Source organism: Balaenoptera borealis, assembly GCF_965194805.1.
Source record: "Balaenoptera borealis genome assembly, chromosome: 17".
Classification (NCBI taxonomy): Eukaryota; Metazoa; Chordata; class Mammalia; order Artiodactyla; family Balaenopteridae; genus Balaenoptera; species Balaenoptera borealis.
Genome location: NC_138876.1, coordinates 36,219,702 through 36,245,641, shown reverse-complemented (window position 1 = coordinate 36,245,641; position 25,940 = coordinate 36,219,702). Strand labels below are relative to the sequence as shown.

At 38.2% G+C, this 25,940-nt stretch overlaps 1 protein-coding gene across 2 annotated transcripts in view; it reads right to left on the bottom strand.

Moving 5' to 3' along the window:
• The window catches only part of RGS22 (regulator of G protein signaling 22), a 174,975-nt gene that overhangs the window by 99,182 nt on the left and 49,853 nt on the right, over positions 1–25,940 (bottom strand). For both annotated transcript variants that reach the window (XM_082364231.1, XM_082364230.1), the window contains exons 5-11: positions 20,565–20,650; positions 19,754–19,922; positions 16,431–16,560; positions 14,026–14,626; positions 12,468–12,629; positions 4,137–4,311; positions 391–524 (exon numbers count right to left, since the gene is read on the bottom strand). In XM_082364231.1, coding sequence (XP_082220357.1) covers positions 391–524; positions 4,137–4,311; positions 12,468–12,629; positions 14,026–14,626; positions 16,431–16,560; positions 19,754–19,922; positions 20,565–20,650 — 1,457 coding nt within the window. The remainder of the gene's footprint in view (positions 1–390; positions 525–4,136; positions 4,312–12,467; positions 12,630–14,025; positions 14,627–16,430; positions 16,561–19,753; positions 19,923–20,564; positions 20,651–25,940) is intronic.

The following is a 25,940-nucleotide window of genomic DNA, read 5'->3' as shown; positions in this document are numbered from 1 at the left end:
TCAATTTCTATTTAATTTTTATATTCTTCAAAAATCTTACCATTGCAGTTCCAGCCCTGATCCGGGAAGATCCCACATGCCGCGGAGCAACTAAGCCCGTGCACCACAACTACTGAGCCTGAGCTCTGGAGCCTGGGAGCCACAACTACTGAGCCCGCGCACCACAACTACTGAAGCCTGCGCGCCTAGAGCCAGTGCTCCGCAACAAGAGAAGCCACCGCAGTGAGAAGCCCGCGCACTGCAATGAAGAGTAGCCCCCGCTCGTCCCAACTAGAGGAAAGCCCGCGTGCAGCAACAAAGACCCAACGCAGCCAAAAATAAAAAAGTTTAAAAAAAAAAAAAATCTTACCATTGCAGAAAAGCACTTGGGACACAAAAAGCTGCACCTACCCTTTCTTAATCACATCATCCTTAGAAGAAACTGGATTCAAAGACTCACTCTTCCAAGGTTTTTGAATTGCTGTTTTTACTCTAGGTGGTTTCTTGGGAGATTTAGAAAGTTGTGATAATCTGGATTCTTCTTTCTAAAAAGCAGTAAGATAATGAACAAAGTGAAAAATGGGCAAAATGGGGAAAAAAGGACAGAGAATAAAGCATAGCTCTCCAAAAATACCTCAAAATTGTTTTGATCATTAGAGGATTTCTTTCCTCACTCTACCACTTACTATGCTATGTTTGAGAAGGAGAATATTTTTTATTCTCCTTCTCAAACTCCGACTTTCATGCAACCAGCAGGCTGAAATCCCTATACCTATTTAGAGTATTAAAAAAACAAGGCCAAAGGCTTTACATTATTATGAAAAAAGACTCTTTCCTGGAGGAAGAACTTTGTAAAAACTTTATTCTGTAACTGAATAAGTTTTAGTGCTCTGTGTGTGTATGTGTATGTGTGTGTGGTGGGGTAGGGAATGCAGGTAGCAGGGCGGGAAAAGATGTGTGGACACCACTGGTCCATAAGAGACTTATATCTTAACAGAACTATTTCCTTCCATTTTTGGACATTTTATTTTCATGGGTATTCTTCTCATTCTTAAATGTTCTTTATGGTAAAAGTTAATTATTTAAATCTAGAACATGAGATGCTACATACATGAATCAAAAAAATACAAACACCTAAATGTCCAAAGAGAGGAGAAAGAAACAATTATATATACTTATACATGTATTTATATATATATTATATATAAATGTAACATTATATAATACTTAAAAGTAAGGATTATGAAAATTATGGAAAAATACTGATGAAGATGTTAAAAGAAATTACCAGAATCGAAAAATATAAGTATATTACAATTAAAAATTCACAAAAAGCCTAAGAGAAAATAGGTTAATAGTTGTCTACAAGTTGGTGAGATCAGAGTGATTTGTCTCTTCAGTTTCCAAATTTACAGTAGTTTTATTATTTTTATAATTTGAAAAAGAAACAAACTTTTCTTATATGTCAACTTCAATTAGAATGTAATATGTGCTGCTGGAGAGCAAGAAATTTATTTGTGATGCTTTATTATCCAGAACAAACAATAAAATCTTATATACACTCTAGGTGCCTAACAGCTACTAATATTTTTTTAAGAATTCTCTAAACAAAATTAATTACTTAAGTATGTTTTACTTATAACATTCTAGGTATCAGGGCTCACATCTGTTTTAGTAATTTGGAACAAAGCATGACATTAACCAATACTCACTAAATGAGTGGGACCACAGGGGACTGGGCTTATGAAAAGTGTATCATACAGAAGTGGCAAATTCATAGACACAAAGTAGAATGGTGGTTACCAGGGGATGCAGGAGGGGTTGGTTAATGGGTATATAGTTTCAAATTTGCAAGGTAAAATAGTTCTGAAGATCTGTTTCACAGCAATGCAAATATACTTACTACCTCAGTGTACACCTGAAAATGGTTAAGACGGTAAATTTTGTTATGTGCTTTTTACCACAATAAAAAAGTTTTCTTAATATAAAAAAAATTTTTAAGTGTATTATACTTAAAATGAGAGGATGGCCTTAAATTAGAATTTTTGAGCTTTCTGGCTTGGGAGAAAGCAAGAAAAGTAGCCAGAAATAAACTGATAGAGAAAAAACTGACAAAAGGGCACAGCAGAATTGGGGGGTGGGTTAAGGAGCTGCTCTATATCATGATTGTGATGGTAGCTACACAATGTATATATTTGTCAAAAATTACAGAACAGTACACTAAAAAGGGTGAATTTTACTCTACATAAATGATATCTCAACTTTTAAAACAGGAAAAATAAAGAAAATAGAATCGAGTTCCATTCCTTACACTGTTTTCTGCGGGGGAAACAGAATGAGATCAGAATTAGTTATCCAACTAGAAAACACCGATGACCACATATAGTGATGGTACTCAGAAAGCCAAATGTTATCAGATGATGTGCTCCCTACACCACACCTCTAAGATTTGTATTAACTTGGTGACTGGGTCACAAAGTCACATGAGCTAACAAGGAAGCTCAGATTTATCAGTAGAGTGGCATACAAAAAGGCCACAAGTGCAAAGGAGGTCAGAAAAATGTCTAAACAATGGATAAGAAACCATTAGTTCACTACAGTGACACTAACTCAAAGTGTGGTCCCCAGACCAGCAGCAAAAACATCACGTTGGAGGGAGCCTGTTAGATATGCAAATCCTTGGGCCCCATCCCAGACCAACTTAATATTGATCTTTAGGTGCAGCCCTGAAGTCTCTATTCTGACTCAGGTGACTCACGCATGCTGAAGCTTGAGAACCAGCAGCCTGTAGCAATGCTTTGCCTACGCATCACCTAGGAATCTTATTAAAATGTAGGTTCTAAAATGTGATTCTAATGTTCAGGCAGGATGAGAACTTCAATTCTAAGCCAACCTCCTGATTTTACAGTGACTCTCACCCAGTCTATATCAATTAAATCAGACTCTCTGAAGGTGGGACCCAGGCACCAGTATGTTTAAAAGGTCTCTATGTGATTCTAGTATGTATATAGGATTAAGAAACCACTAACAGAAAAACTGTAAGGTATTTCCAGCTCTAAAGCACTACTTGTAGAAGCAGAATTTTAAAAACTGTAATTATACATCTTCCTGACTTTTAAAAATAAGATATCCTGATCATAAAGTAATCTTTTTTTTGGAGGGCTTGTGTGTGACTATGGCCAATAACACTTAACATTCTGTGACACCTTTAAAGCTAGAAAGATTAATAAGGCTCCTTACTTCTGAAATGCAGGTGTTAGCTACATTTATTATATCTCTATGCCAAAGCATATAGGATTATTTACTTCTTCTCTGTAAAGTTGGTTAACTTTTCTTCTCTTTGTGGACTTTCCCCCCCTATCTTTTGTACTATCTTATTCTTCCCCATTGTGAAAAAATGCTCACTATTTCTAATTTTGCTGTTGCTACTTTTCACTCATTTGTTCAGTTTATATTTATTAAGCGCCAGGCACTGTTCTAGGCACTGAGGAAAAGCAGTTAACAAAGAAAAATCCCTTATATTCTAGTAGGAGCGGAAAGACAATAAACATAAATCACGTGGTCTTAAGTACAATAAAGCAAAATAAAGCAGAGCAGAGGGCTCCGATAGTGAGGGAGGGTATCTGCGCTGTCCTGCACAAGTGTGCTTACACGGAAGAGTCAAGGATAGCCTCTCTGATTAAGGGATATCTGAGCAGACACCAAAGTGAGTGAGGGGCAACATATCCGGAGGAAGGGTGCTGCAAGTGAAGGGAACAGCAAGTGCAACCCTCCCAGGTTTTTGCTTGGTGTGTTCCAAGAACAGCAAAGAGGCCAGTGTGGAGTGGTGTAAGCTAGAGAAGAATGCTAGGAAATAAGGTCAGGAAGTTAGCAGGGGTGTGAACAGCTGTGTAAAGACTTTGGCTTGTATTCTGAGTGAGAGAGGAGGCCACTAGAGAGTTTTGAGCAAGTGAGTACATGGTCATGCATCTTTAGAAGATCACATTGGCTGATTGGTGGAGAACAAACCATAGGTTTTCTTATTTCCTAATTGTTGCAGCATGTACATTAACAACAACAACAAAAGGTTTATGATGAAACAAGTACTAGTGTACAAAACCCAAGCATGGATATTTTATTACAAACTTAAGAGATCAAAGTATCGATGTACATTCTACCTGCATCTCAGGTATCTGTGGAATGCAAGATTTAGGTCTTAATGGCAAGAGGGTTGCCATTTGTGGAAAAGGGTCGACATCCTTCCTTGGTTTCTCTTGACGAAGGTGCCAGAATTTCAGTTCAGCACTAGCATGTTTTGTTGAGGGTGAATGAGTAACACAGAATCTTGGTGCCCTAGTTGGAGGAAAAACAAATTTAAGATTAAACTACACAATAAGCCTCAAAAATCAAGAGGCTACCAAATGTATAATATCTGTGCTCACAATTATCAGTCTTGCCACATCCCTTTTCTAATAATTTCTTCTTTTTCTGCTGCTTAGCTCCTCCCTCCAATGTTATTCTATGATATATCAACTGCCTGAAATCACATTCACTTATACAATATAAAGAGGCAATATACACGAAGAAAAAATAATTAATAAAATTGCATTCAAATTATTATCTGCTTGATAAGAAAAAGAAACCTATATATCTATTCGATGAAGGAATTTTAAAAAATAATTTACAGTTTCTAGTAAAACAAAAATAAAATGTACCTGTGATCTGTTTTAAAGCAGTTTACAATTTATCTATAATACCAAATAAAAACTAGTGGATGAAATTAACATTTAAAAATATATAAACATTTTTATAATGCTGAAGTATACTACTAAAGTGGATTATGAATCATATGATCTATTTTCAAGCCTTAAATTTAAAGGTAAGAATTAATTTTATAACAATTTAGATAATAAATGAAAGACCTACACTGCTGCCAGAAATTTAGGAAAAAGAATGTTTGGCACAATATCAAGGCCCCACTTAACTGGATGGATATTCCCATACTCAGTCTGTGGGCTAACTCTATATTGCCTATGGGGTTAACTCCAGCAGTCAGGGCCTGTTGTTAATTACTTCTTGGACTAGGTTTTCCCCCTGGTGCCACGGCCCAAAGACTAATTCCCACTTCGTATTTCAGGTCCTGGTAGAAAATTGCCTCCCTTTAAAAACAGGAAGATGGTAGATACTTTCCTGATGTAAACACAGGTTAGGAGTGGAAGAGAACCCAAAGTCCATAATTAGTTTAGGATCAGAAAGCACCCTGTAAAGATCTGGGTGGTCATTTTACACCATATTTCAAAACCTTTACTTGCAAACTTGGAAATATCTAAAATTACCTCTTATTTTCATGCCAATTAGTAAGTGGGCATATTTACAAGACCCTTATCAAATAAATCATACATGTGCTGGACAGGAAATCTGGGTGTATCAATTTTCTAATTCTCATCATTACAGTATATTCACATGACCCCATTTTAATCTTGCATTCTTATTTAATTCATTGCATTAAGTTTTTATTAGCCACTACGTGAATTCATCAAATATTGTGGACTACATTTCACAGTCAATCCTAAACAGGTATTGTATTCTTTTTCACGCTTCCATCATACAGGTTCTCATGTACATTGATTGTACACCTCAATCTGAAGCTATAGAGAGCGGGAGAAGGTATTTGCCATGCAGTCCACCAAAGGAACTGCATCCAATATATGTTTGTGTAAACACGTATATATATGTACATACATGTGTGTGTATGTGAATGTATGTATATCTATCTATATCTATTTATCTATCCATCTATCTATGTATCTCGCAATAGAAAAATGGGCAAGGAAGATAAACAGGCAATTCATGAAAGTTGAAATCCAAATGACCACTCAATATTGAAAAGGTTATCAACCTCACCAATAATCAGGGAAATGTAAGTGAAAAAGCACAAAACACCAATGACATACCAAATACATAGGCAAAAATTTAAGAATCTGACAATATTAAATGTTACCATGGATTTGTAGCAATGGATACTCTCATATTCTGGTTGGTGGGAATGCAAATTGGTACAACTACTTTGGAAAAATGGATATGTGTACAGCATTGCTTGTAATTGTGAAAAGAGAAAATGACACAAATTTTTTAAAACAATAAATAAATTATGGTATATTCATGCACTGGAATACCATATACAACAGTGAAAATTAATAAAACTCTTAAATACAGTTACAGTCAAATCTTACAAATATATTGTTGATAGAAGACGCAAAGAAGGCATACAACATGATTCCATTTTTATAAAGTTGTAGAACAGGCAGATAAAAATACACGCTTAGGGATTTATTTGCATACATGGTTGGTAAAACTACAAAGAAAAGCAAGGCGATAATCACAAAAGTCAAGATACTGGTTACCCCCAAGTGGGAGTAAGGATGGCATGATCAGGAAGGCAACTTCAGGGGTCTCGGTAATGCTTTATTTCCCAAGCAACATGGTGGTGACATGAATGTTTGTCTGTGTTTAGGTTTGAATTTTAAAGAATATACAGGATTTAGCTAGATCAAGAAAAAAGGTTAAGAAAGAATTCTGGGAAAATGGCAAAGTCAGCAATACTGTTTTTCTACCTCTCAGAATCCCTTCATAAAAACAGACAGCACAGCTAGATGGCAAAACCAAAAACTCACAGACGACATTTAGAACAAAATATTAATGTGACACGGTATCCCCACAAACCCCAATATACAGGCAGGTGGGTACAAAAGATCAGCCGTAAGACCTGCAAGACATTGGTGTGTCGGTGAGAAGAAGAAGGAAGTGCCTGATGGACCTGAGAACGGAAGAGCACCAAAAGAGCCAGAAAAGCACAGCAGGCCTGTTTGAGGTTAGCAACTGAGCCTGGAAGGGCTTTTGCCCTCTCTAACAATGAGTGAGTACACACAAATTCAATCACATTTCTACTTACCAACAAAGAACAACTGGAAAGCCCAAATAACAAAATGTATGAACTACGGTACATGCAACAATTGGGATGCATTATGCTTCAGTGGCATTATGCTGACCAACAGAAGTTAATACTGTATAATTATATGACATTCTAAAAAGACAAAACTATAGTGACAAAGAACAGATCAGTGGCTGCCAGGGGTTGGGAGTGGAGGAAGAGTCTAATGACAAAAGGGTGGTGTGAGAGTTTCTTAAGATGATAGAATTGTTTGTTTGTTTGTACACTGATTGTCATGGTGGTTATGTGAATCTATACAGTTTGCTTTCACTGTATATTAATGGAAAACATAGAAAAGAAGGAAAGAAGAAAAACAGCCTTTTCAATAAATGAGGATGAGCAACTGGATATCCATAAGCAAGAAAAAAAACAGACCAAAATTGAACCTTGACCTAAACCTCACACTATATGTAAAAAATAACTCAAAATGGGCCATGGACTTAAATGTAAAACATAAAATTATAAGGTTTTTAGGAAAAACATAGGAGAAAATCTTCAGAATATAGCACTAGGCAAAGAGTTCTCAGGTTTGACACCACAGGTATAATCCATAAAAGGAAGGCCTCATCAGAATTCAAAAATTTTGCTCTATAAAAGACTCATTCTTTTTGGTTTTTCAGATACGGTTACATTTATTCTTAATAGTAGGTGTATTTGACATAGGAAAGTTTGCATTAGTTGAATAAACTTGAAACTTGGCTCAAGAGGATAACTGCCTCTACTCTAATGAAACATTTGTAGTAACAATTAAGTGGAACCCTTCATTTAGAGAGTCCTCCAATATATTCCCCTCCCCCTCCCAGGGAAAATCCCACACATGTTTAATTTCAGATTTTCCCTTGCAAGTTGTTTTCTTTCTTGTCTGCATGGTCTTCTGTTGTTTGATTTGTCCTGTTTTTTTCAGTGAATTAGTCTTCATAATTAGTATGGTAACATGAGTTTGTGAAAGCTGCATTTTCCATTTGCACCTCTAATTCCAGTTCATCACCACAGGATTCACTCTGTTCTCTTCTATATTTGTAACTCTCTTCCACATTGATGAGAATTCTGGTTCCCATTATCCACAATATTTTTACTTGTTTGCTTAATCTAGATGACTGGCTTACTATAAAAGGATATAACTCAGAAATAGCCAGATGGAAGAGAAGCATAGGGCAAGGGATGTGGGTGCACCTCTACATGTTCACCCATCCAGAAGGTATGAAAGACCTTTTTAAGAAGACTTCAGAAAGCTTGTCTCTTTAAGAAGACAAGCTAAAGACTGGAAGAAAATATTTGCAAACTATATATCTGACTAATGGCTACTATCAAGAATATAAAAATAACTCTAAAACTCAATAATAAGAAAGAACACAATCAGAAAATGTACAAAACACACAGATATGTCAATGAAGTGTATATGCAAATGACAAATAAGCATATAAAAGACATTCAGCATCATTAACAACGGGAGAGTTTCAAAGTAAAACTACAATGAGATATCACTACACACTTATAAAAATAAGTAAATAAGTATTTACTGGCTAAAATAGAAAACTGTGGCAACATCAAACAATTGCAAGGATGCAGAAAAACTGGATCATTCATACACTGCTGGTGGGAATGTAAAAGGGTACATCAACCCTGGAAAATAGTTTGGCAGTTTCTACTGAAACTAAAAACAGACTATATGACCCACTAATCTCACTCTAGGACATTTATCCCAGAGAAAGGAAGACTTACGTTCATGCAGAAACCTGTACATCAATGTTCATAGCAGCTTTATTAGTAATATCGAAAGACTGGAAACAACCCTAATGTCCTTCAATTAGTGAATGAATGTATAACATCCGTACAACAGAATACTACTCAGCAATGAAAAAGAACAAAACAACTTGGATGGATATCAAAGGAATTATGCTGAATGAAAAAACCAATCCCCGAAGATTACATATTGTATTATTTCATTTATATAATAGATTAGTAGTTTCTAGGAATTATGAGAAAGAGGGAAGGAAAGAGGTAGGTATGGTTATAAGAGAGCAGTACAAAGGGAGGCATGTGGTAATGTAACTGCTCTGTATCTTGACTGTAACAGCAAATGCATGTGATAAAACTATATAGAACTAACTATACACAGAGAAATAAATGCTTGTAAAGCTGGCAAAATATGAAGAAAGATTGGAGAGTTACATCAATGTAAATTTCCTCATTGCAATATTGCACTGCAGTTATGCAAGATGTTACCATTGGAAGAAACTGGGTGAGGTATACAGAATCTCTGTATTATTTCTTACAGCTGCATATGAATCTACAGTTCTCTCAAAACAAAAAGTTAAATTTAAAAAAGGAAAGCTTCTACTGTATTAGTAATGATTTTTTAAGTTGGGTGGTGTGTACACAGGTGCCTATTATAGTATAATTTACACCTTTCTGCATTTCTTAAATATTTAAGAATAGAAGTTTATAGAGAAAGAGAAAAACAACATTCTCTCTATATATGGAAAAATAAAAAGTTTACAAGTAATCTGGAATACCTAGATGGGAGATAATGCCAGAGACATAGGCAGGGACAAATCATGATAATCTCAGGGTATATGCCCAGTAGTGGGACTGCTGGGTCACATGGTAGTTCTATTTTTAGTTTTTTAAGGAACCTCATACTGTTCTCCATAGTGGCTGTATCAATTTACATTCCCACCAACAGTGCAAGAGGGTTCCCTTTTCTCCAAACCCTCTCCAGCATTTATTGTTTGTAGATTTTTTGATGATGGCCATTCTGACTGGTGTGAGATGATACCTCATTGTAGTTTTGCTTTGCATTTCTCTAATGATTAGTGATGTTGAGCATTCTTTCATGTGTTTGTTGGCAATCTGTACATCTTCTTTGGAGAAATGTCTATTTAGGTCTTCTGCCCATTTTTGGATTGGATTGTTTTTTTGATATTGAGCTGCATGAGCTGCTTGTAAATTTTGGAGACTAATTCTTTATCAGTTGCTTCATTTGCAAATACTTTCTCCCATTCTGAGGGTTGCCTTTTCATCTTGTTTATGGTTTCCTTTGTTGTGCAAAAGCTTTTAAGTTTCATTAGGTCCTATTTGTTTATTTTTGTTTTTATTTCTATTTCTCTAGGAGCTGGGTCAAAAAGGATCTTGCTGTGATTTATGCCATAGAGTGTTCTGCTTATGTTTTCGTCTAAGAGTTTGATAGTGTCTGGCCTTACATTTAGGTCTTTCATCCATTTTGAGTTTATTTTTGTGTATGGTGTTAGGGAGTGTTCTAATTTTATTCTTTTACATGTAGCTGTCCAGTTTTCCCAGCACCACTTATTGAAGAGGCTGTCTTTTCTCCATTGTATATTCTTGCCTCCTTTATCAAAAATAAGGTGACCATATGTGCGTGGATTTATCTCTGGGCTTTCTATCCTGTTCCATTGATCTATATTTCTGTTTTTGTGCCAGTACCACACTGTCTTGATTACTGTAGCTTTGTAGTATAGTCTAAAGTCAGGGAGCCTGATTCCTCCAGTTCCGTTTTTCTTTCTCAAGATTGCTATGGCTATTCGGGGTCTTTTGTGTTTCCATACAAATTGTGAAATTTTTTGTTCCAGTTCTGTGAAAAATGCCAGTGGTAGTTTGGTAGGGATGGCACTGAATCTGTAGATTGCTTTGGGTAGTATAGTCATTTTCACAATGTTGATTCTTCCAATCCAAGAACATGGTATATCTCTCCATCTATTTGTATCATCTTTAATTTCTTTCATCAGTGTCTTATAATTTTGTGCATACAGGTCTTTTGTCTCCTTAGGTAGGTTTATTCCTTCAAAAAGAGTCATGTACCACAATGTTCACTGCAGCTCTATTTACAATAGCCAGGACTTGGAAGCAACCTAAGTGTCCATCAACAGATGAATGGATAAAGAAGATGTGGCACAGATATACAATGGAATATTACTCAGCCATAAAAAGAAACGAAATTGAGTTATTTGTAGCGAGGTGGATGGACCTAGAGTCTGTCATACAGAGTGAAGTAAGTCAGAAAGAGAAAAACAAATACTGTATGCTAACACATACATATGGAATCTAAAAAAAAAAAAAAAAAGGTCATGAAGAACCTAAGGGCAAGACGGGAATAAAGACACAGATCACTAGAGAATGGACTTGAGGACACGAGGAGGGGGAAGGGTAAGCTGGGACAAAGTGAGAGAGTGGCATGGACATATATACACTACCAAATGTAAAACCGATAGCTAGTGGGAAGCAGCTGCATAGCACAGAGAGATCAGCTTGGTGCTTTGTGACCACCTGGAGGGGTGGGATAGGGAGGGTGGGAGGGAGGGAGACGCAAGAGGGAAGAGATATGGGGATATAAGTATATGTATAACTGATTCACTTTGTTATAAAGCAGAAACTAACATACGATTGTAAAGCAATTATACTCCAATAAAGATGTTAAGAAAAAAAAGGGGGGATGTGATTGAGCTAATGAAATAAACACATATCATTGAAAAAAAAATCATGATAATCTTATTTGTTAACTTAAGGAATTTGAACCTTACACTGAAAGCCTTGGGGTAACTAGTTAAAGACTTAAAGCAGAGAAGTAACATGATCAGATCCATCACAGCCACACTGGACAGCTCACTGATCCTCAGAAGGCACACATTTTCTCCACTAGGTCCATTCTCTTTCTCTTGTTTAGAGTCCCTCGAGTCGCAGGTGAAATATTACCTCTTCTCTGTATCCTGTGCATTCACCACACTTTCTTTTATTACACTCATTTTATATGTATGTTCCTCCCACTAGACTAGGATCACTAGACTTGACTGTGTTTTACCCTTGTATCCTTAGCACAACACTTGGCCCATAGAAAGTGCTCATGGAATGTTTATTGAGACAAATCTAACTCAAGCTACATGTACACATGCGCACACATGCACACACTCACACACACACATCAATTTCATGAGGTCCTGAGCGTAAAAAGGTCAGGGGTAGAAGGATATGCTCACAAAGTTCAAACGGAGCTTAAGTACTGTCTAGTCTTATTACGGATTTAAAGTCCCTCAAATATCAAAATTATCTAAAGGATAGGTACTTTAGAGAAGGCCAAAGATATAATAATCTTGCCATTTAAAATTTCCATAAATGTTACAGCCTTAAGACAAAAAAGTATAACTTGCAACTAGCTTAAGAAAAGTGAGGGCTTCCCTGGTGGCGCAGTGGTTTAGAGTCTGCCTGCCAATGCAGGGGACACGGGTTCGAGCCCTGGTCTGGGAAGATCCCACATGCCACGGAGCAGCTGGGCCCGTGAGCCGCAATTGCTGAGCCTGCGCGTCTGGAGCCTGTGCTCCGCAACAAGAGAGGCCGCGATAGTGAGAGGCCTGCGCACCGCGATGAAGAGTGGCCTCTGCTTGCCACAACTAGAGAAAGCCCTCGCACAGAAATGAAGACCTAACACAGCCATAAATAAATTAATTAACTAATTTTAAAAAAAAAGTGAAAGCAAATAACTTTGATTCATATTATTTTTTCTTACCAATAAAGAAGTAAGGGTTTTACAACCTCAGTCTGAATATTTTTTAAGTGTTCTTCATTCCACTGAGATCCATCTAGCAGTTTAAATTTTGATAAGATTTCTGCAGAAAGGTAGCAGTCTCCACTGCTCACTAGATAGCATTTTTTCATCTTCTCAATATGTCTGAAATAAAACACATACACAAACATACACACACATTGACACAATATTCAACTAGCCAAATATTTTCACTTCCAAAATATTTCAGGCAAGTAATGAACTATCTTAAAACCAAAAGTGAGTTACAGGGAGATAAAAATATTTCTCACAGATATGGGAATGGAAAGGGTATTTTTGGTAGGCCAAACAATGGCCTTACAAAGATGTCCATATCCTAATCTCCAGAACCTAAGAATGTTACCTTACATGACAGAAGGCACTCTGCAGATGTGATTAGGATTTTGAGGAGATCATCCTGGCTTATCTAGTTGGTGCTAATGTAATCTTAACAGTCCTTCTAAGATGGAGGCAGGAGGGTAATAGTCATAGAGAGAAGAAGTGAGGATAGAAGCAGCGGTCAGAGAGGAGAAAAGATGTCATGCTGCCGGCTTTGGAGATGGAGGAAGGGGGCATAAGCCCAGGAAAGCAGGTGGCCTCAGAAGCTGGAAAAGGCAAGGAAATGGATTTTCCCCTAGAGTGCTCAGAAGGAATGCAGCCCTGCATACCCATTTTAGATTTCTAACCTTTTAACTGTAAGAGAATTAATTCGTGTTGATTTAAGCCACTTAGTTTGTGGTAATTTATTATAGCAACAATAGGAACTAATACAGTATTAATTCTGAAGAATCTATGTAGGTTGCTTGCATATCCCGTCCCTAACATGTCTTGGCAAGTGGTAGTGTCCTTCTACCCTGGGATCAATCAGGTCATGCTTCATAATTAACCATTTGGTAATCCCTGCTCTTATAACTGTGTACAACAATGACGTTATGATCATTATGATCAACAACAGTGGCATTATGATCTGAATGCCACTGAGATAACTGGAATAATCCAGTCACTAGTACTTACTCAGTCAAACCTTTAATGGGAACTGCGGTCTGCTATAGTTGATCTGCTTCAGAGTTCAGAGCAGATCAGGAAAACACAAGATAAGAACTTTCCTAAAGCAGGGTCCTCTTAAGGTTCTTAAGACTTATAGTGACCTAAAACATATGGAGCGGCCAAAGACCTGTGCCCCATCAGACTTTTAAGAGGCTCTCTAGAGGATAGCCCGCATCATATCTAGCAGCTATCACATTCAGATATGAATGTCTAAGTGGCACCTGACTAAAGACCATAGAATTTGTTAACTGAGCAGGCTGCTAGGAACAGCCAGCCCCTTACGCTGGCGTAAGGTATCTTTTACGTAAATCAATATTATTATAATAAAATAAATCTTATTATTATTCATTCCTCTAAAAGTATAAATTACATTTAAATATTTATTTCAGGCTTTCTGCCGGTGCTTAGATGACCCAAACTAATATTCTATAATTTGGTTTTAAAACTGTTTTGAAAAATAAAAAAGTAGAAATACCTTTGATGTCTTCCACGATCCTTAAGAACTTTTAACCTCTCAATATCCATCCAGAGCCACCAATATCTCTCCCCTAATGTACCTTTTATAAATTTCTTAAATCTTTCAAACTCCTTTCTATTGCCAATGTCATAAGTTTTGTGAGAAATACACCAATTAGCCCTGCTTTCTAGTCCAACGCTCTCAGTTTTTGAAACTGCTTGTGCTAACATGTCTTCCGACTTTTCCTTTAGCGTTTCACTCAGCAAAACATTCTTGCCAGAGGTAGTCCCCAAACACTCATCAAATACCACTTCTGTTACATTTCTGAAATTTATATAATCTGGGCTTTCTCTAAGTGGTGCTCCAAGAATTTGATGAATTGCCACTCTCAAAATAAAGTTTATATAAGATCTTAAAAACTCTTCACATGTTGAGAAATGCAATGTCAGGCTTTCATCAACATCCCGTTGCTTTTCAAGGTACGTCCTCAGAAGAGCTTGAGAAGGAGTGTCTTGTAGAGATACAGGCCCATCTTCTTCAAATTCGGAAATTAACCTAGTGGTTGTAGATGGGCCCTTTTCCGTCCTGGGGTGAACTCCATCATCAAAGATAAAACTCTCTGTATTAAATCATAAAAGGCTATTAGATCAGATATGAATGTAAAAGTTTTCTTTTAATTATTAACTAGATGTTATAGAGCTAGGATGGCAAATGGGTTTATCATCGGTAGTGACTGCAGGGACCAGTGTCATGAGGAGTCTAAGGCTACATTTGGGATCAGTAGAGAAAAAACTGCCAACAGGGATTAGCCATGTCTTCCCTGGACACAAAAGGGGATATTGGTGGCAGATGAATTAAATATTTGATATCCTTAATAAAGAGGATCTTCAAAAAGACATTATACACTTTTAAAATGTAATATTCCAGGCTGAAAATGTCAACATACAAAGGCCAAATCTATTAAAGAATTAGAATGTGTACATCAAACAACTGTATGTACTTTAATATTTCATGTGGTATGGTAAAATAAAATTAGCTGCCATAGGTGATGAGATGATAGATGAACAGACCAGAACTGGAGTCATACTAGCAATTAAAAAAATTCACTATTTTATCAGAAAGATTCAATTACTACTATACTTACAACCTATCATTAAAATTACAAAATTGCATAAGGCCCTTGTGAAGACTTACAAATACAAATGGATTGCTTTTACACTTTTTCTAAAGATATAGTCTAGCCCCTATTCTTCTGTCTTTCAGAGATCAGTGAAATATCTGATAGCAGTGCTTTATTTCACATGGCAAATCTACCCCTTGCAAAGCCGTGGATCAGGAAAACCCTGATCCATGTGTCCCACTCTCAGTTTTCTCAGTAAAAGATTTCAAGTCTCAATGAACTGGAAATGTTTCATTACAATTTTAATTGAAAATAAATATACTAAACTTCCCCAAAATTGAGATTAGACTTTTGTAAACCTGTGAAAGGATACTGGGTATACACTCAACCCCACAGACTTGGAGGTAAAGTGCAAGCCTGGCACTTCTGCTCACTGCCTTCCTGCTATCCTTTCTCTTCCTGCTTACTAACGTCACTCTCCAATTTTCTACTTTACTATTTGGGGAAAATAGCAAGAAATCTATAAATTCAGCAATTTCCAGTTAGGAAGATGATTTCCTCCTTTACCTAGATTTGGGTTCAATCCTAGAGAATCCAGACTTATCACCTCCAGAGGTTGCTTATACTTTTCAAAGGAATTATGTAAGAATTGTTAGTGAATTGCTGAGTTCCCCTCCTGAATCACATTGCAAGATTTTTTTTCCCTCTAGCAACATCATATTTAATTACTCCCATTTCTGGAAGGTTCCCTTTATTTATGAAAAGTTTGTATCACCCACAAAAGTTCCCCACAGTAGAAATTTATCTGCTTTTCAAGGTGAGAAACAGTCTGAACTTAAAAACAGAAGGAAAACTCAAGTTCCATAAATCACTATTTACTTTGGGGAGAAGAGAAAGGTTGCACCCACTCCATTTCAAAGGCTTAATAATAAGAATTTGTAAACTGTGACAGGAAATAATGACAAGACAAATATTTATTGACTGTCCATTAGGTACGAAGCACTAAGCATTTTCTATAAATTCAGTATGTATGCATCATTAGTCTAATCTTACAGATGACAAAAGCAAAGCTCCCAGAAGTGGAATTATTTGCAGAAGTCACAAACTAATAAGTATCAGAGTTGGGTTCTAAACCCATCCTCTTCTCACTATATCAGGTTGTCTCTTGAAAAACAGTAGAAAGTGGTGTTGCAGGGGAGATAATTTTTTCTCCCCACCCACTAAGTGTTGTACTGTAAGTTTAGAATAACAACAGAAGATGTAAAAAGGAGTTCTGAGGTCATTCTTGTCCTTTTCTGCTTACCAGAAACAGATGAAATAACTGGTGATCCAATTTTGTTGTGGAATACACAAGAAGGTAATGAAAAGGTTGATACTGTTTGCTGACTTTGTTTTGCTAATGCAAACCAATCTTTTGTTTGAGTATAGGAGGCCTAGGAAGAAAGGAACACATTTGTTTAACATAAGATTAGCAGTATTCTTCCAGTCATGAATCTGGACAAGTCATTCTGATAATATTCATTTGCATAGTGCAATATGTAAAGGAAAAATTATGCCGTGAAAGAAAAGAATGTTGTACACAGAAAAACTCATTAACTGAGAATAATGGTAAGGAAATTTCAATTCAGATTATTTTCATATTAGATGATCAAAGGAAAGAAATGAGCTCACTACCCATCAAATTCTTCACTCTTCCACCAGAAGCTTGCAATCCTACTTCCTGGATTCACTACAAATTCACACCATCTAACTTTAACTTGGCAGTCACCCGCGGCTCATCAGTCTTTGGATGCATCTTTTGCCAGCTACTCCCATTCACAACTTTCCCAATTATTTCATGCCCCCAATTCTGTCTGGCCTGGCTCAGAGTTTTTAACAACTCCTCCCTAATATGACAAAAACTTAACTCTCAGTAGCACTGGAAACCTCTCCATGCTCAACTTCCCCTTTACCTTAGATTCAGTTTTCACAACTTTGCTTGGATTGGATGCTTCCTGAAGGCTGATTCCTGACTCACCTGCCCCTGGATGGAGCCTTCAATGTTTCCTTTCTTTTATGTACTCCTGAGCCAGCTGACCCAATTCTCAACCTGACACACGGCTTCTAGAACCCCAGTCCTAAGAAACTCCATCTCAGATTTCCTGGGAAGATTCTTCTTCCTGCTTCTCTTAGTCATGTCCTCACCTACTCTTCTAGGATAATCCAGCTTGTTCAACAGAAGCAGAAAAGGGAGTGTCCAGCATTACTCTCATCTCTCCTTTCTCCAACCTGGTTGGCCCTTAGCCTAAGGAACACTCACAGAGGAGGCAAGGCTCAAATGGAATAGAATTGTTCCCTGACTATTATGCAGAATTAGCAGGGTAAGTCAGGCCACACAGTAAGACCAAAAGCAAGAGAAAGAAATATCAGGTGCCATCGGTGTACTCACTGCCCCTCTTAGAAGTAAGGTTTCCTTGGTAGATAAAAGCTTTGAATCTAATTGCCTTTTGTTTCCTCTTTTCCTTCCTCTAAAACCAAGTCATTTATTACTAATTATATGTTCATTCAACATATTTATTGAATGACTACTCTATTTCAAGTAGTATCCTAAGCACTGAGAAGAGACCAAAATAATTAAGGAACTTTCAAGGAATAGAGAGAGACCAACATACAAGAGTCCTTGCTATTTCAACTGCACAAAAAAGAAGAGAGAGTAGAAGATAGGGGAGAAAGAAGTAGTTAGCCAGACATAAAAGCAGTTAACTATTCTACTTTATACTCTTAAAAGATGGGTTAATTGTTTGTGTTTAGATGGTATAACTGAAGACTCAAAGAAATACTACCAATTATATGGATTAATCCCTATCTATAGTCATGGTTTAGTGATTTAAGGGCCCAAAGAAAACTGAATCCTCAAAGTTTAAAGGCTATTAAAAAAATATATAGTTCAAGTATTACTCAAGTTGACAGAAATGAGCTTTTTCCATCACAGAAAATAGTAAAAGTAAACTAGCTTGGATTTTTATTCTCTTATATTTGATTAAATTTACCTGTAAGGAATCAGAACTTATTCCCCTAGATTGATTCTTTCCTTTGTATGTTTATTGACCCTTACTATCGGTATATTTTTTGACATCCCTAACATTATTATAAAATATGGGTTAACATAAAAAATAAATACCTAAAAACAAATATAAGAGGAAAGAAAAATGTGCCTTCAGTACATCCCTGAGCATTATTCAGAGGGAATAATGGGACTGGCATAATTTTTTAACATTTTTGCCAAATATTGCTGATAGAACTGTCAAACTACGAAATTAAATAGGAGCTTACACATGAAAAAAATGTTCACATAAGATAGGATAAGGATATCCATTCCAACAGAGATGGCAAATAGTTTTCCTCTTGTATGACATCTTTGATCACTTGGAAGTGCCTGCCTAGAATGCTGTGTTGAAAAAGAATTTGGAGCCAAGTCCTAGCTCAGCAGGAAAATTGCCGTAATTGATTAGCAATCTCCGTCATGAATGCAAACTAGGAGAACAGCAACACATGGGTAACATATTTGCAATTCCTGGTTTTGTAAAGAACTGTGTATTAGAAATGTGTTCCCAGAGAGAAGATATGATAAATAGAGGCTAAAGAGAAGCAGAATACGTGACCCCAAAATATGCCGTGGCACTGTGGATTATTGTGAGCTGAAGGAGATCACGACCCAGAAGACTCAAGAAAAACACTTACCTCTCCTTTAACTACCTAAAAGAATTTACATAGGCTGGCTCAGAGACAGCCAGTACCAGAGATAACTTTTATCTGAATGACCGACCTATGTATATGGCAGGTAAACATCTAATTACCAAACATCTGGTCTTCTTATAGTCCTGTGAATTACCCTCCTCCACTTTGAAGCCCCAGGCCCCTACCACATTCCTTAGCTCAGGATGGCATATATGCCTCAACTGCCCAACTTGCTCTTGGGTCTTATATTCTTATAAGGGTCCCGTACATACTAAATTAATTTGTTTTTTTCCTGTTACCCTGTCTTATGTCATTTTTTTTTTTTTAATAGACCAGGCAAAGAACTTAGAAGGGTAGAAGGAAAATTTTTCCGCCCTGGCAAAGGCAAAGATCAAACAACAGTTTTCACTAAACTGTGATTCCCCAAAAGGACATTTGATTCTAGGTTAGATCTCTTCAAACGTACCCATACCACCCAACATTCTCCAATTGTGAAGGGCAAATTTATCTGATAACAGCTAAACAGTTATGCATTTTATTACTGAAGAATAATCTTGACAATAGGGAAGAGAAGGCCCAATTTATTGTTGTTTTGTACAAAAATTACAGATTCCAAATAATAAAAAATTTGGAATGAACAATGAAACCCTTGCTTCCCAGGTGACATTGGGGATGTTCTTCAATTTTGCATTTTTCCTTTGTACACATGAGGATAATAATTCTAATTACATTTCAGATGAAAGAGTGTAGGGCAAATAAGTCAGCATAAATCCAAAAGAATATTTGCTAAATCTACTTTAGAAGTATTTGAAATCATTTTCCTATCAAGTGGTACAAATGAAATTCATATCCCTAAAATGAGAAGTTTCACTGAAGTGGCAAGACACAAAGAAACACTCACACTTTTACCTCGCCAAGAGAAATGTAGAACTTTTTCATAATTATAGCATCATCTTCTTCAACAGGAGGAGGTGGTGGAGTGGTTGGTTTTTTCAGGACCCAGGGAGAAAAATCTGCACCTAATGTGATATTCATGCCTGATTCACTCCATCTTACTTGTGAAACCAATCTGGCTAACCTGCATTTCAGAAATCATACAAACTAGAAATAAGTTTCAAATATGGTAGAATTCAGGAAAAAAAAAAACCTAAAATTTTGTTTTATGTATTCAAATCAATCTCCTGTCCTAACTCTGCAGGATGATTCTCTTAGGATCTGCTAAAATTAATGGCTTATTCATAGAATTACTAATTAATAATTATTCTGTTTTAATTTATTTTATTTTTATTTAAAAAAACAGTTGTTCTAAGCAAAAGTCAAATTTTAGTAAAACTTCAGAATGTTTAGGTACTTAAACTTTAGAAGTCAGGGAGCACAAAAGAAAAACATGGCCCTGCACTACAACATTCTGTCTTTTTTATGACACTCATATTCATTTTTTAACACCCTGAACATAAATACCTTTACAGAAGTAGAAAAAAATTTTAAATATAATGATCAAAGAAGCAGAATTGAAATACATTTATTAGGTACTGTTTCTACAAAATCTCTTTGCAAAAGTTAAGTGATTTTTACCAATGTTCTATCTTATACTATATAGCAAGTGGAATATAAACTCAAATGAGTTTAAAGGTATACAATTTTATCAAGAAAGTACAGAAAAATTATTTTTGGTGAAAAAAATCATTTAAAAATATGTATATTGATGGGATTACAATACCTGTATTCAAAGTAGCAATCACTTTCCAGAAATGCTGGAAGTCTTTCTTTTTTGACCCAGTGAATACCTTGTTCACGATTGAGACACTATTAGAGGACAAGTGAAAAAGAAAAAGTGTGTCAAAGAAATTCACCATTCAGGATAATGATGGCCTAATCACTAGAGCAATATTACCTCTAGCTCTTACAGGGAGGCCTGCCTGTACCTTCTATTTGGACAGGAGAGAGTAAGAACCCTGAGTCACAAGTACTTCTTCAATTCTCTCAACAACCCTATATCAACTATTATCTACGTTTTACAGATTAACAAGCTGAATCCAGAAAACTTAAGTAACTTACTGAGTGACAAAAAATTCAGTCTCAGTATTTTCACAGTCATAAAATGGGTTAAAAATAATCACAAACAGAAAAAGAACTAACCAGAAAACTTGGTAAGACTGCTAGAGTAACTGCAAGCCCTTTGTCCTTCCAATTTTAGGAAATTATGTTAAATATTTAACATCACCAGGCATGATCATCGAGGATACCAAGGTTAACAAGAAAGAGAAGGCCCTTCCTTTAAGGAGTTTGCAGATAATTCAATAAGCAATAATAACAGAGTGCTGTAAGCACCAGAAGTTCAGGATTCTGTGGGAGGCCACATGAGCACGAAAACCAGCAAAGGTTTCCCACAGAACATGACTAGGGGGGCGGGGGCACAGAGTCAACATGGAGGAATAGGAGGATGTGGAGTTCGCCTCTCCCCACAAGTACATCAAGAATACATCTACTGGGCTTCCCTGGTGGCGCAGTGGTTGAGAATCTGCCTGCTAATGCAGGGGACACGGGTTCGCGCCCTGGTCTGGGAAGATCCCACATGCCGTGGAGCAACTAGGCCCGTGAGCCACAACTACTGAGCCTGCGCGTCTGGAGCCTGTGCTCCGCAACAAGAGAGGCCACAATAGTGAGAGGCCCGCGCACCGCGATGAAGAGTAGCCCCCGCTTGCCGCAACTACAGGAAGCCCTAGCACAGAAACGAAGACCCAACATAGCAATCACTCAATCAATAAATAAATCTTAAAAAAAAAAAAAAAAAAAAGAATACATCTACAAATGGAACAATTCTCACAGAGCACCTGCTGAACACTAGCAGAGGACCTTGGACACCTAAAAGGGCAAGAAAAATCCTCACGCAACCGGGTAGGACTTAAGAAAGAAAAAAAGAAGAGGAAACAGGACGGGACCTGCACCCCTGCAGGGGAGCTGAAGGAGAGGAGAGGTTCCCACACTCAGGGAAGCCCTCTCACCGGTGGGGAGACCAGCTGGGACAGAGAGGGAGCTTCAGGGGCTCGGAGGAGAGGGCAGCAAGCAATCTGTGGCAGACAGGACAGAGTAAGACCTACACGGACGGTCCAGATGGTCCGTGCCGCAGCCCTGAGCTCCCCAGACCGAGTCCTGTGTCTGCTGGGACGGAGCGGGGCTGCATGCTGGAACATGGGGTCTGGAGAGTGGACTCAGGGAGGGGACAGCTGTTGGCTGTGAAGGGACAGCCTGAAGGGACGGAAGTAAGGAGCTTCACGATTGGGAATGTTCGTGGAAGAAGCCCAGGCCGCCATAGAAGCGGAGTGCCATTGTTGAGTGGCACACAAGGGGTGAGGCCACCATTGCAGCCCCCTTCCCCATGCACTGGCCCCTGCCTCGGGGGGCACTAGTATGGTCACCTGCCTGAGCAGGCTCGCATGCCCCACCCGTCGCGGCCTCCACCCCCGCCCACCTGGGTGGCTGCATGTGCTCTGGGACAGCCTGAAGAGCAGATGCCAGTGGGAGGAACACATACAGAGGTGGGGCTGAAACCACAGCTGAGCCCCAAGGGCAATGCAACTAAGGAAGAAGAGCTGAAATCTCTCCTCGAGGCTGCAGGAACCACGGATTTACACCCCCGCTGTCGGCGTTGTAAACTCAGCAACTGAGGAATGTCCAAATGGACGAGGGCTCCCGTAGCTGAGACGGGTCTAGCTTTAGCAGCTGTGGGCTTTGTGGGCATGTACACACGGGGATTGGACCAGGCCAGAATCTGAGCTGCCTCCACAGCTACCACAGTGGGTCCAGGTACACGACTACTGCAGTCCTGGGATATGACTTCGGTGGATCTGCACTGGTGGCCTGGTGAAAACAACGCCTGAGAGACGCCGGGGCCAATTGCCGGCATACCCACGGTTAAGGGGGCGCTGAGAGCAGTTCCAACAACAGTGTAATTTGTGAGCCAACACAATGGGTGAAAAGTGACACAATAGAGTTCACTCACAGGTGAACAGCTCCAGAGAAGGAAAACTCAGTGGCTTCTCTCCCAGTGGGAGTGCTCCAATCTCACCTACTGCATACTGCAGATTAGAAACACAGCTCAGAAACAGATCTGAGGGTCTCTACTACAACAAGTAGGGAGCAGACCCTGCCCCTGACAGGGAATTAACAACCACAGAGCAAAGAGGAGGCTGCGCTCAATATCCAGTGCAGGCTTAGGTCACCACAACATCAGTCACACCTCCTATCAAGGGATAACGGCCAGCATACACTGAGGAAAGAGGTAGCAGACATCCATACTAAAAACAGCCCTTGCACCAAAAAACATTAAACACACAGAGACTACATAGGGACATTCCCACATAAAAATAGACCTTCAAGACAGTCTCAGGGTCAGGTATTAGGAGGAAGAACCCCTGAGTGCAGGAGCTCCACAGGGCTGGAAGAAACAGACACTCTACTCTTGGAGGGTGCACACAAGACCTCGTGTGCGCTGGGACAGAGCACAAAGCAATACCTCCATAGGAATCACAGCTAGACCTGACTAGGGTCTGAGAGGGTTTCCTGGGGAGGCGGGGATTGGCTGTAACTCACTGTCGGGGCAGGGACACTGGTGGCGGAGGTGGGGCTTTGTGGGCACCAGAGAATACTGGACCCCAGAGAATACTGATCAGTGTGAGCGCTCCTGGAGGTCCCTATTTTGCACTAAGACCTGGCCACACCCAACAGCCTACAGGCTGCAGAGCTGGAATGCTTCAGACCAAACAACCAGCAGGACAGGAACACAGCCCCACCCATCAGCAGACAGGCTGCCTAAAGTCATACTGAGCTCATAGCTACCTAAAACACACTCCTTGTCACAACTCTGCCCATCAGATGGACAAGGCCCAGCTCCACTCACCAGAGGGCAAGCACCAGTCCCTCCCACCAGGAAGCCTGCATAAGCCCCTGGACCAACCTCACCCACCAGGGGGCAGACACCAGAAGCAATAAGAACTATGGTCCTGCAGCCTGTGGAAAGGAGACCACAAACACAGAAAGTTCAACAAAATGAGATGACAGAGAAATATGTTGCAAAAAAAGGAACAAGATAAAACCCCACAAGAACAACTAAATGAAGAGGAGATAGGCAATCTACCTGAAAAAGAATTCACAGTAATGATAGTAAAGATGATCCAAGATCTCAGAAAAAGAATGGAAGCACAGATCTAGAAGACACAAGAAATGTTTAACAAGGAGCTAGAAGATATAAAGAACAAACAAACAGATGAACAATACAATAACTAAAATGACAAAGCACACCAGAAGGAATCAGTAGCAGAGTAACTGAGGCAAATGAACGAATAAGTGAGCTGGAACACAGAGTGGTGGAAATCACTGCCACAGAACAGAATAAAGAAAAAAGAATGAAAAGAAATGAGGACAGTCTCAGAGACCTCTGGGACAACATTAAATGCACCAACATTCATTTTATATGGTACCAGAAGGAGAAGAGAAAGGAAAAGGACCTGAGGAAATTTTTGAAGATATTATAGCCAAAAGTTTCCCTGACATGAGAAAGGAAACACTCAAGTCCAGAAAGTGCAGAGAGTCCCATACAGGATGAACCCAAGGAGGAAAATGCTGAGACACATATTAATGAAACTGACAAAAATTAAAGACAAAGAAAAAATATAAAGAGCAACAAGGAAAAAGCAACAAGTAACATACAAGGGAATCTCCATGAGGTTATCAGCTGATTTTTAAGCCAGAAACTCTGCAGGCCAGAAGGGAGTGGCACAATATATTTCAAGTGATGAAAGGGAAAAACCTACAACAAAGAATACTCTACCCAGCAAGCTTCTCTTTCAGATTCAACAAAAAACAAAAAACAAAAGCTTTACAGACAAGCAAAAGCTAAGAGAATTCAGCACCACCAAACAAGCTTTACAACAAATGCTAAAGGAACTTCTCTAGGTGGGAAAGAGACCAGCAACTTAAAACAACCTTGTACCTATATAGACTGCTGTATCAAAACCTCATGGGAACAGCAAACCCCAAAACTGCAATAGATACACAAACAAAAACGAAAAGGCAACCCAAACACAATACCAAAGATAGTCATCAAATCACAAGAGAAGAGAACAAAAGAGGAAGGGAAGAAAAAAGACCTACAAGAACAAATCCAAAACAATTAAGAAAACGTCAATAGGAACATACATATCAATAATTATCTTAAATGTAAATTGATTAAATTAAACAAAAGATACAGACTGGCTGAATGGATACAAAAACAAGACCCATATATATGCTGTCTACAAGAAACCCATTTCAGATCTAGGGACACAAACAGACGGAAAGTGAGGGGATAGAAAAAGGTATCCCATGCAAATGGAAACTGAACACTATGGGATTAGAAATCAATTACAGGAAAAAAAAAACTGTAAAAAACACAAACATGTAGAGACTAAATAATATGTTACTAAACAACCAATGGATCACCAAAGAAATAAAAAATACCTAGAGACAAATGACAATGAAAACACAATGATCCAAAACCTATGGGATGCAGCAAAAGCAGTTCTAAGAGGGAAGTGTATAGCTATAAAAGCCTACCTCAAGAAACAAGAAAAACCTAAAAAAAAAAGCCTAACCTTACACCTAAAGCAACTAGAGAAAGAGAACAAATAAAACCCAAAGTTAGCAGAAGGAAAGAAATCATAAAGATAAGAGCAGAAATAAATGAAATACAGACAAAGAAAACAATAGATAAGATCTATGAAACTACAAGCTGGTTCTTTGAAAAGATAAACAAATTGATAAACCTTTAGCCAAACTCATCAAAAAAAAAAAAAGGAAGATGGCTCAAATCAATAAAATTAGAAATGAACAAGGAGAAGCTATAACTGACATCACAGAAATACAAAGGATCATAAGAGTCTACTACAAGCAACTATATGCCAATAAAATGGACAGCCTAGAAGAAATGGACAAATTCTTAGAAAGGTACAACCCTCCAAGACTGAACCAGGAGGAAATAGAAAATATGAACAGACCAATTGCAAGTACTGAAATTGAAATGGTAATTTAAAAACTTCCAACACACAGAGGTCCAGGA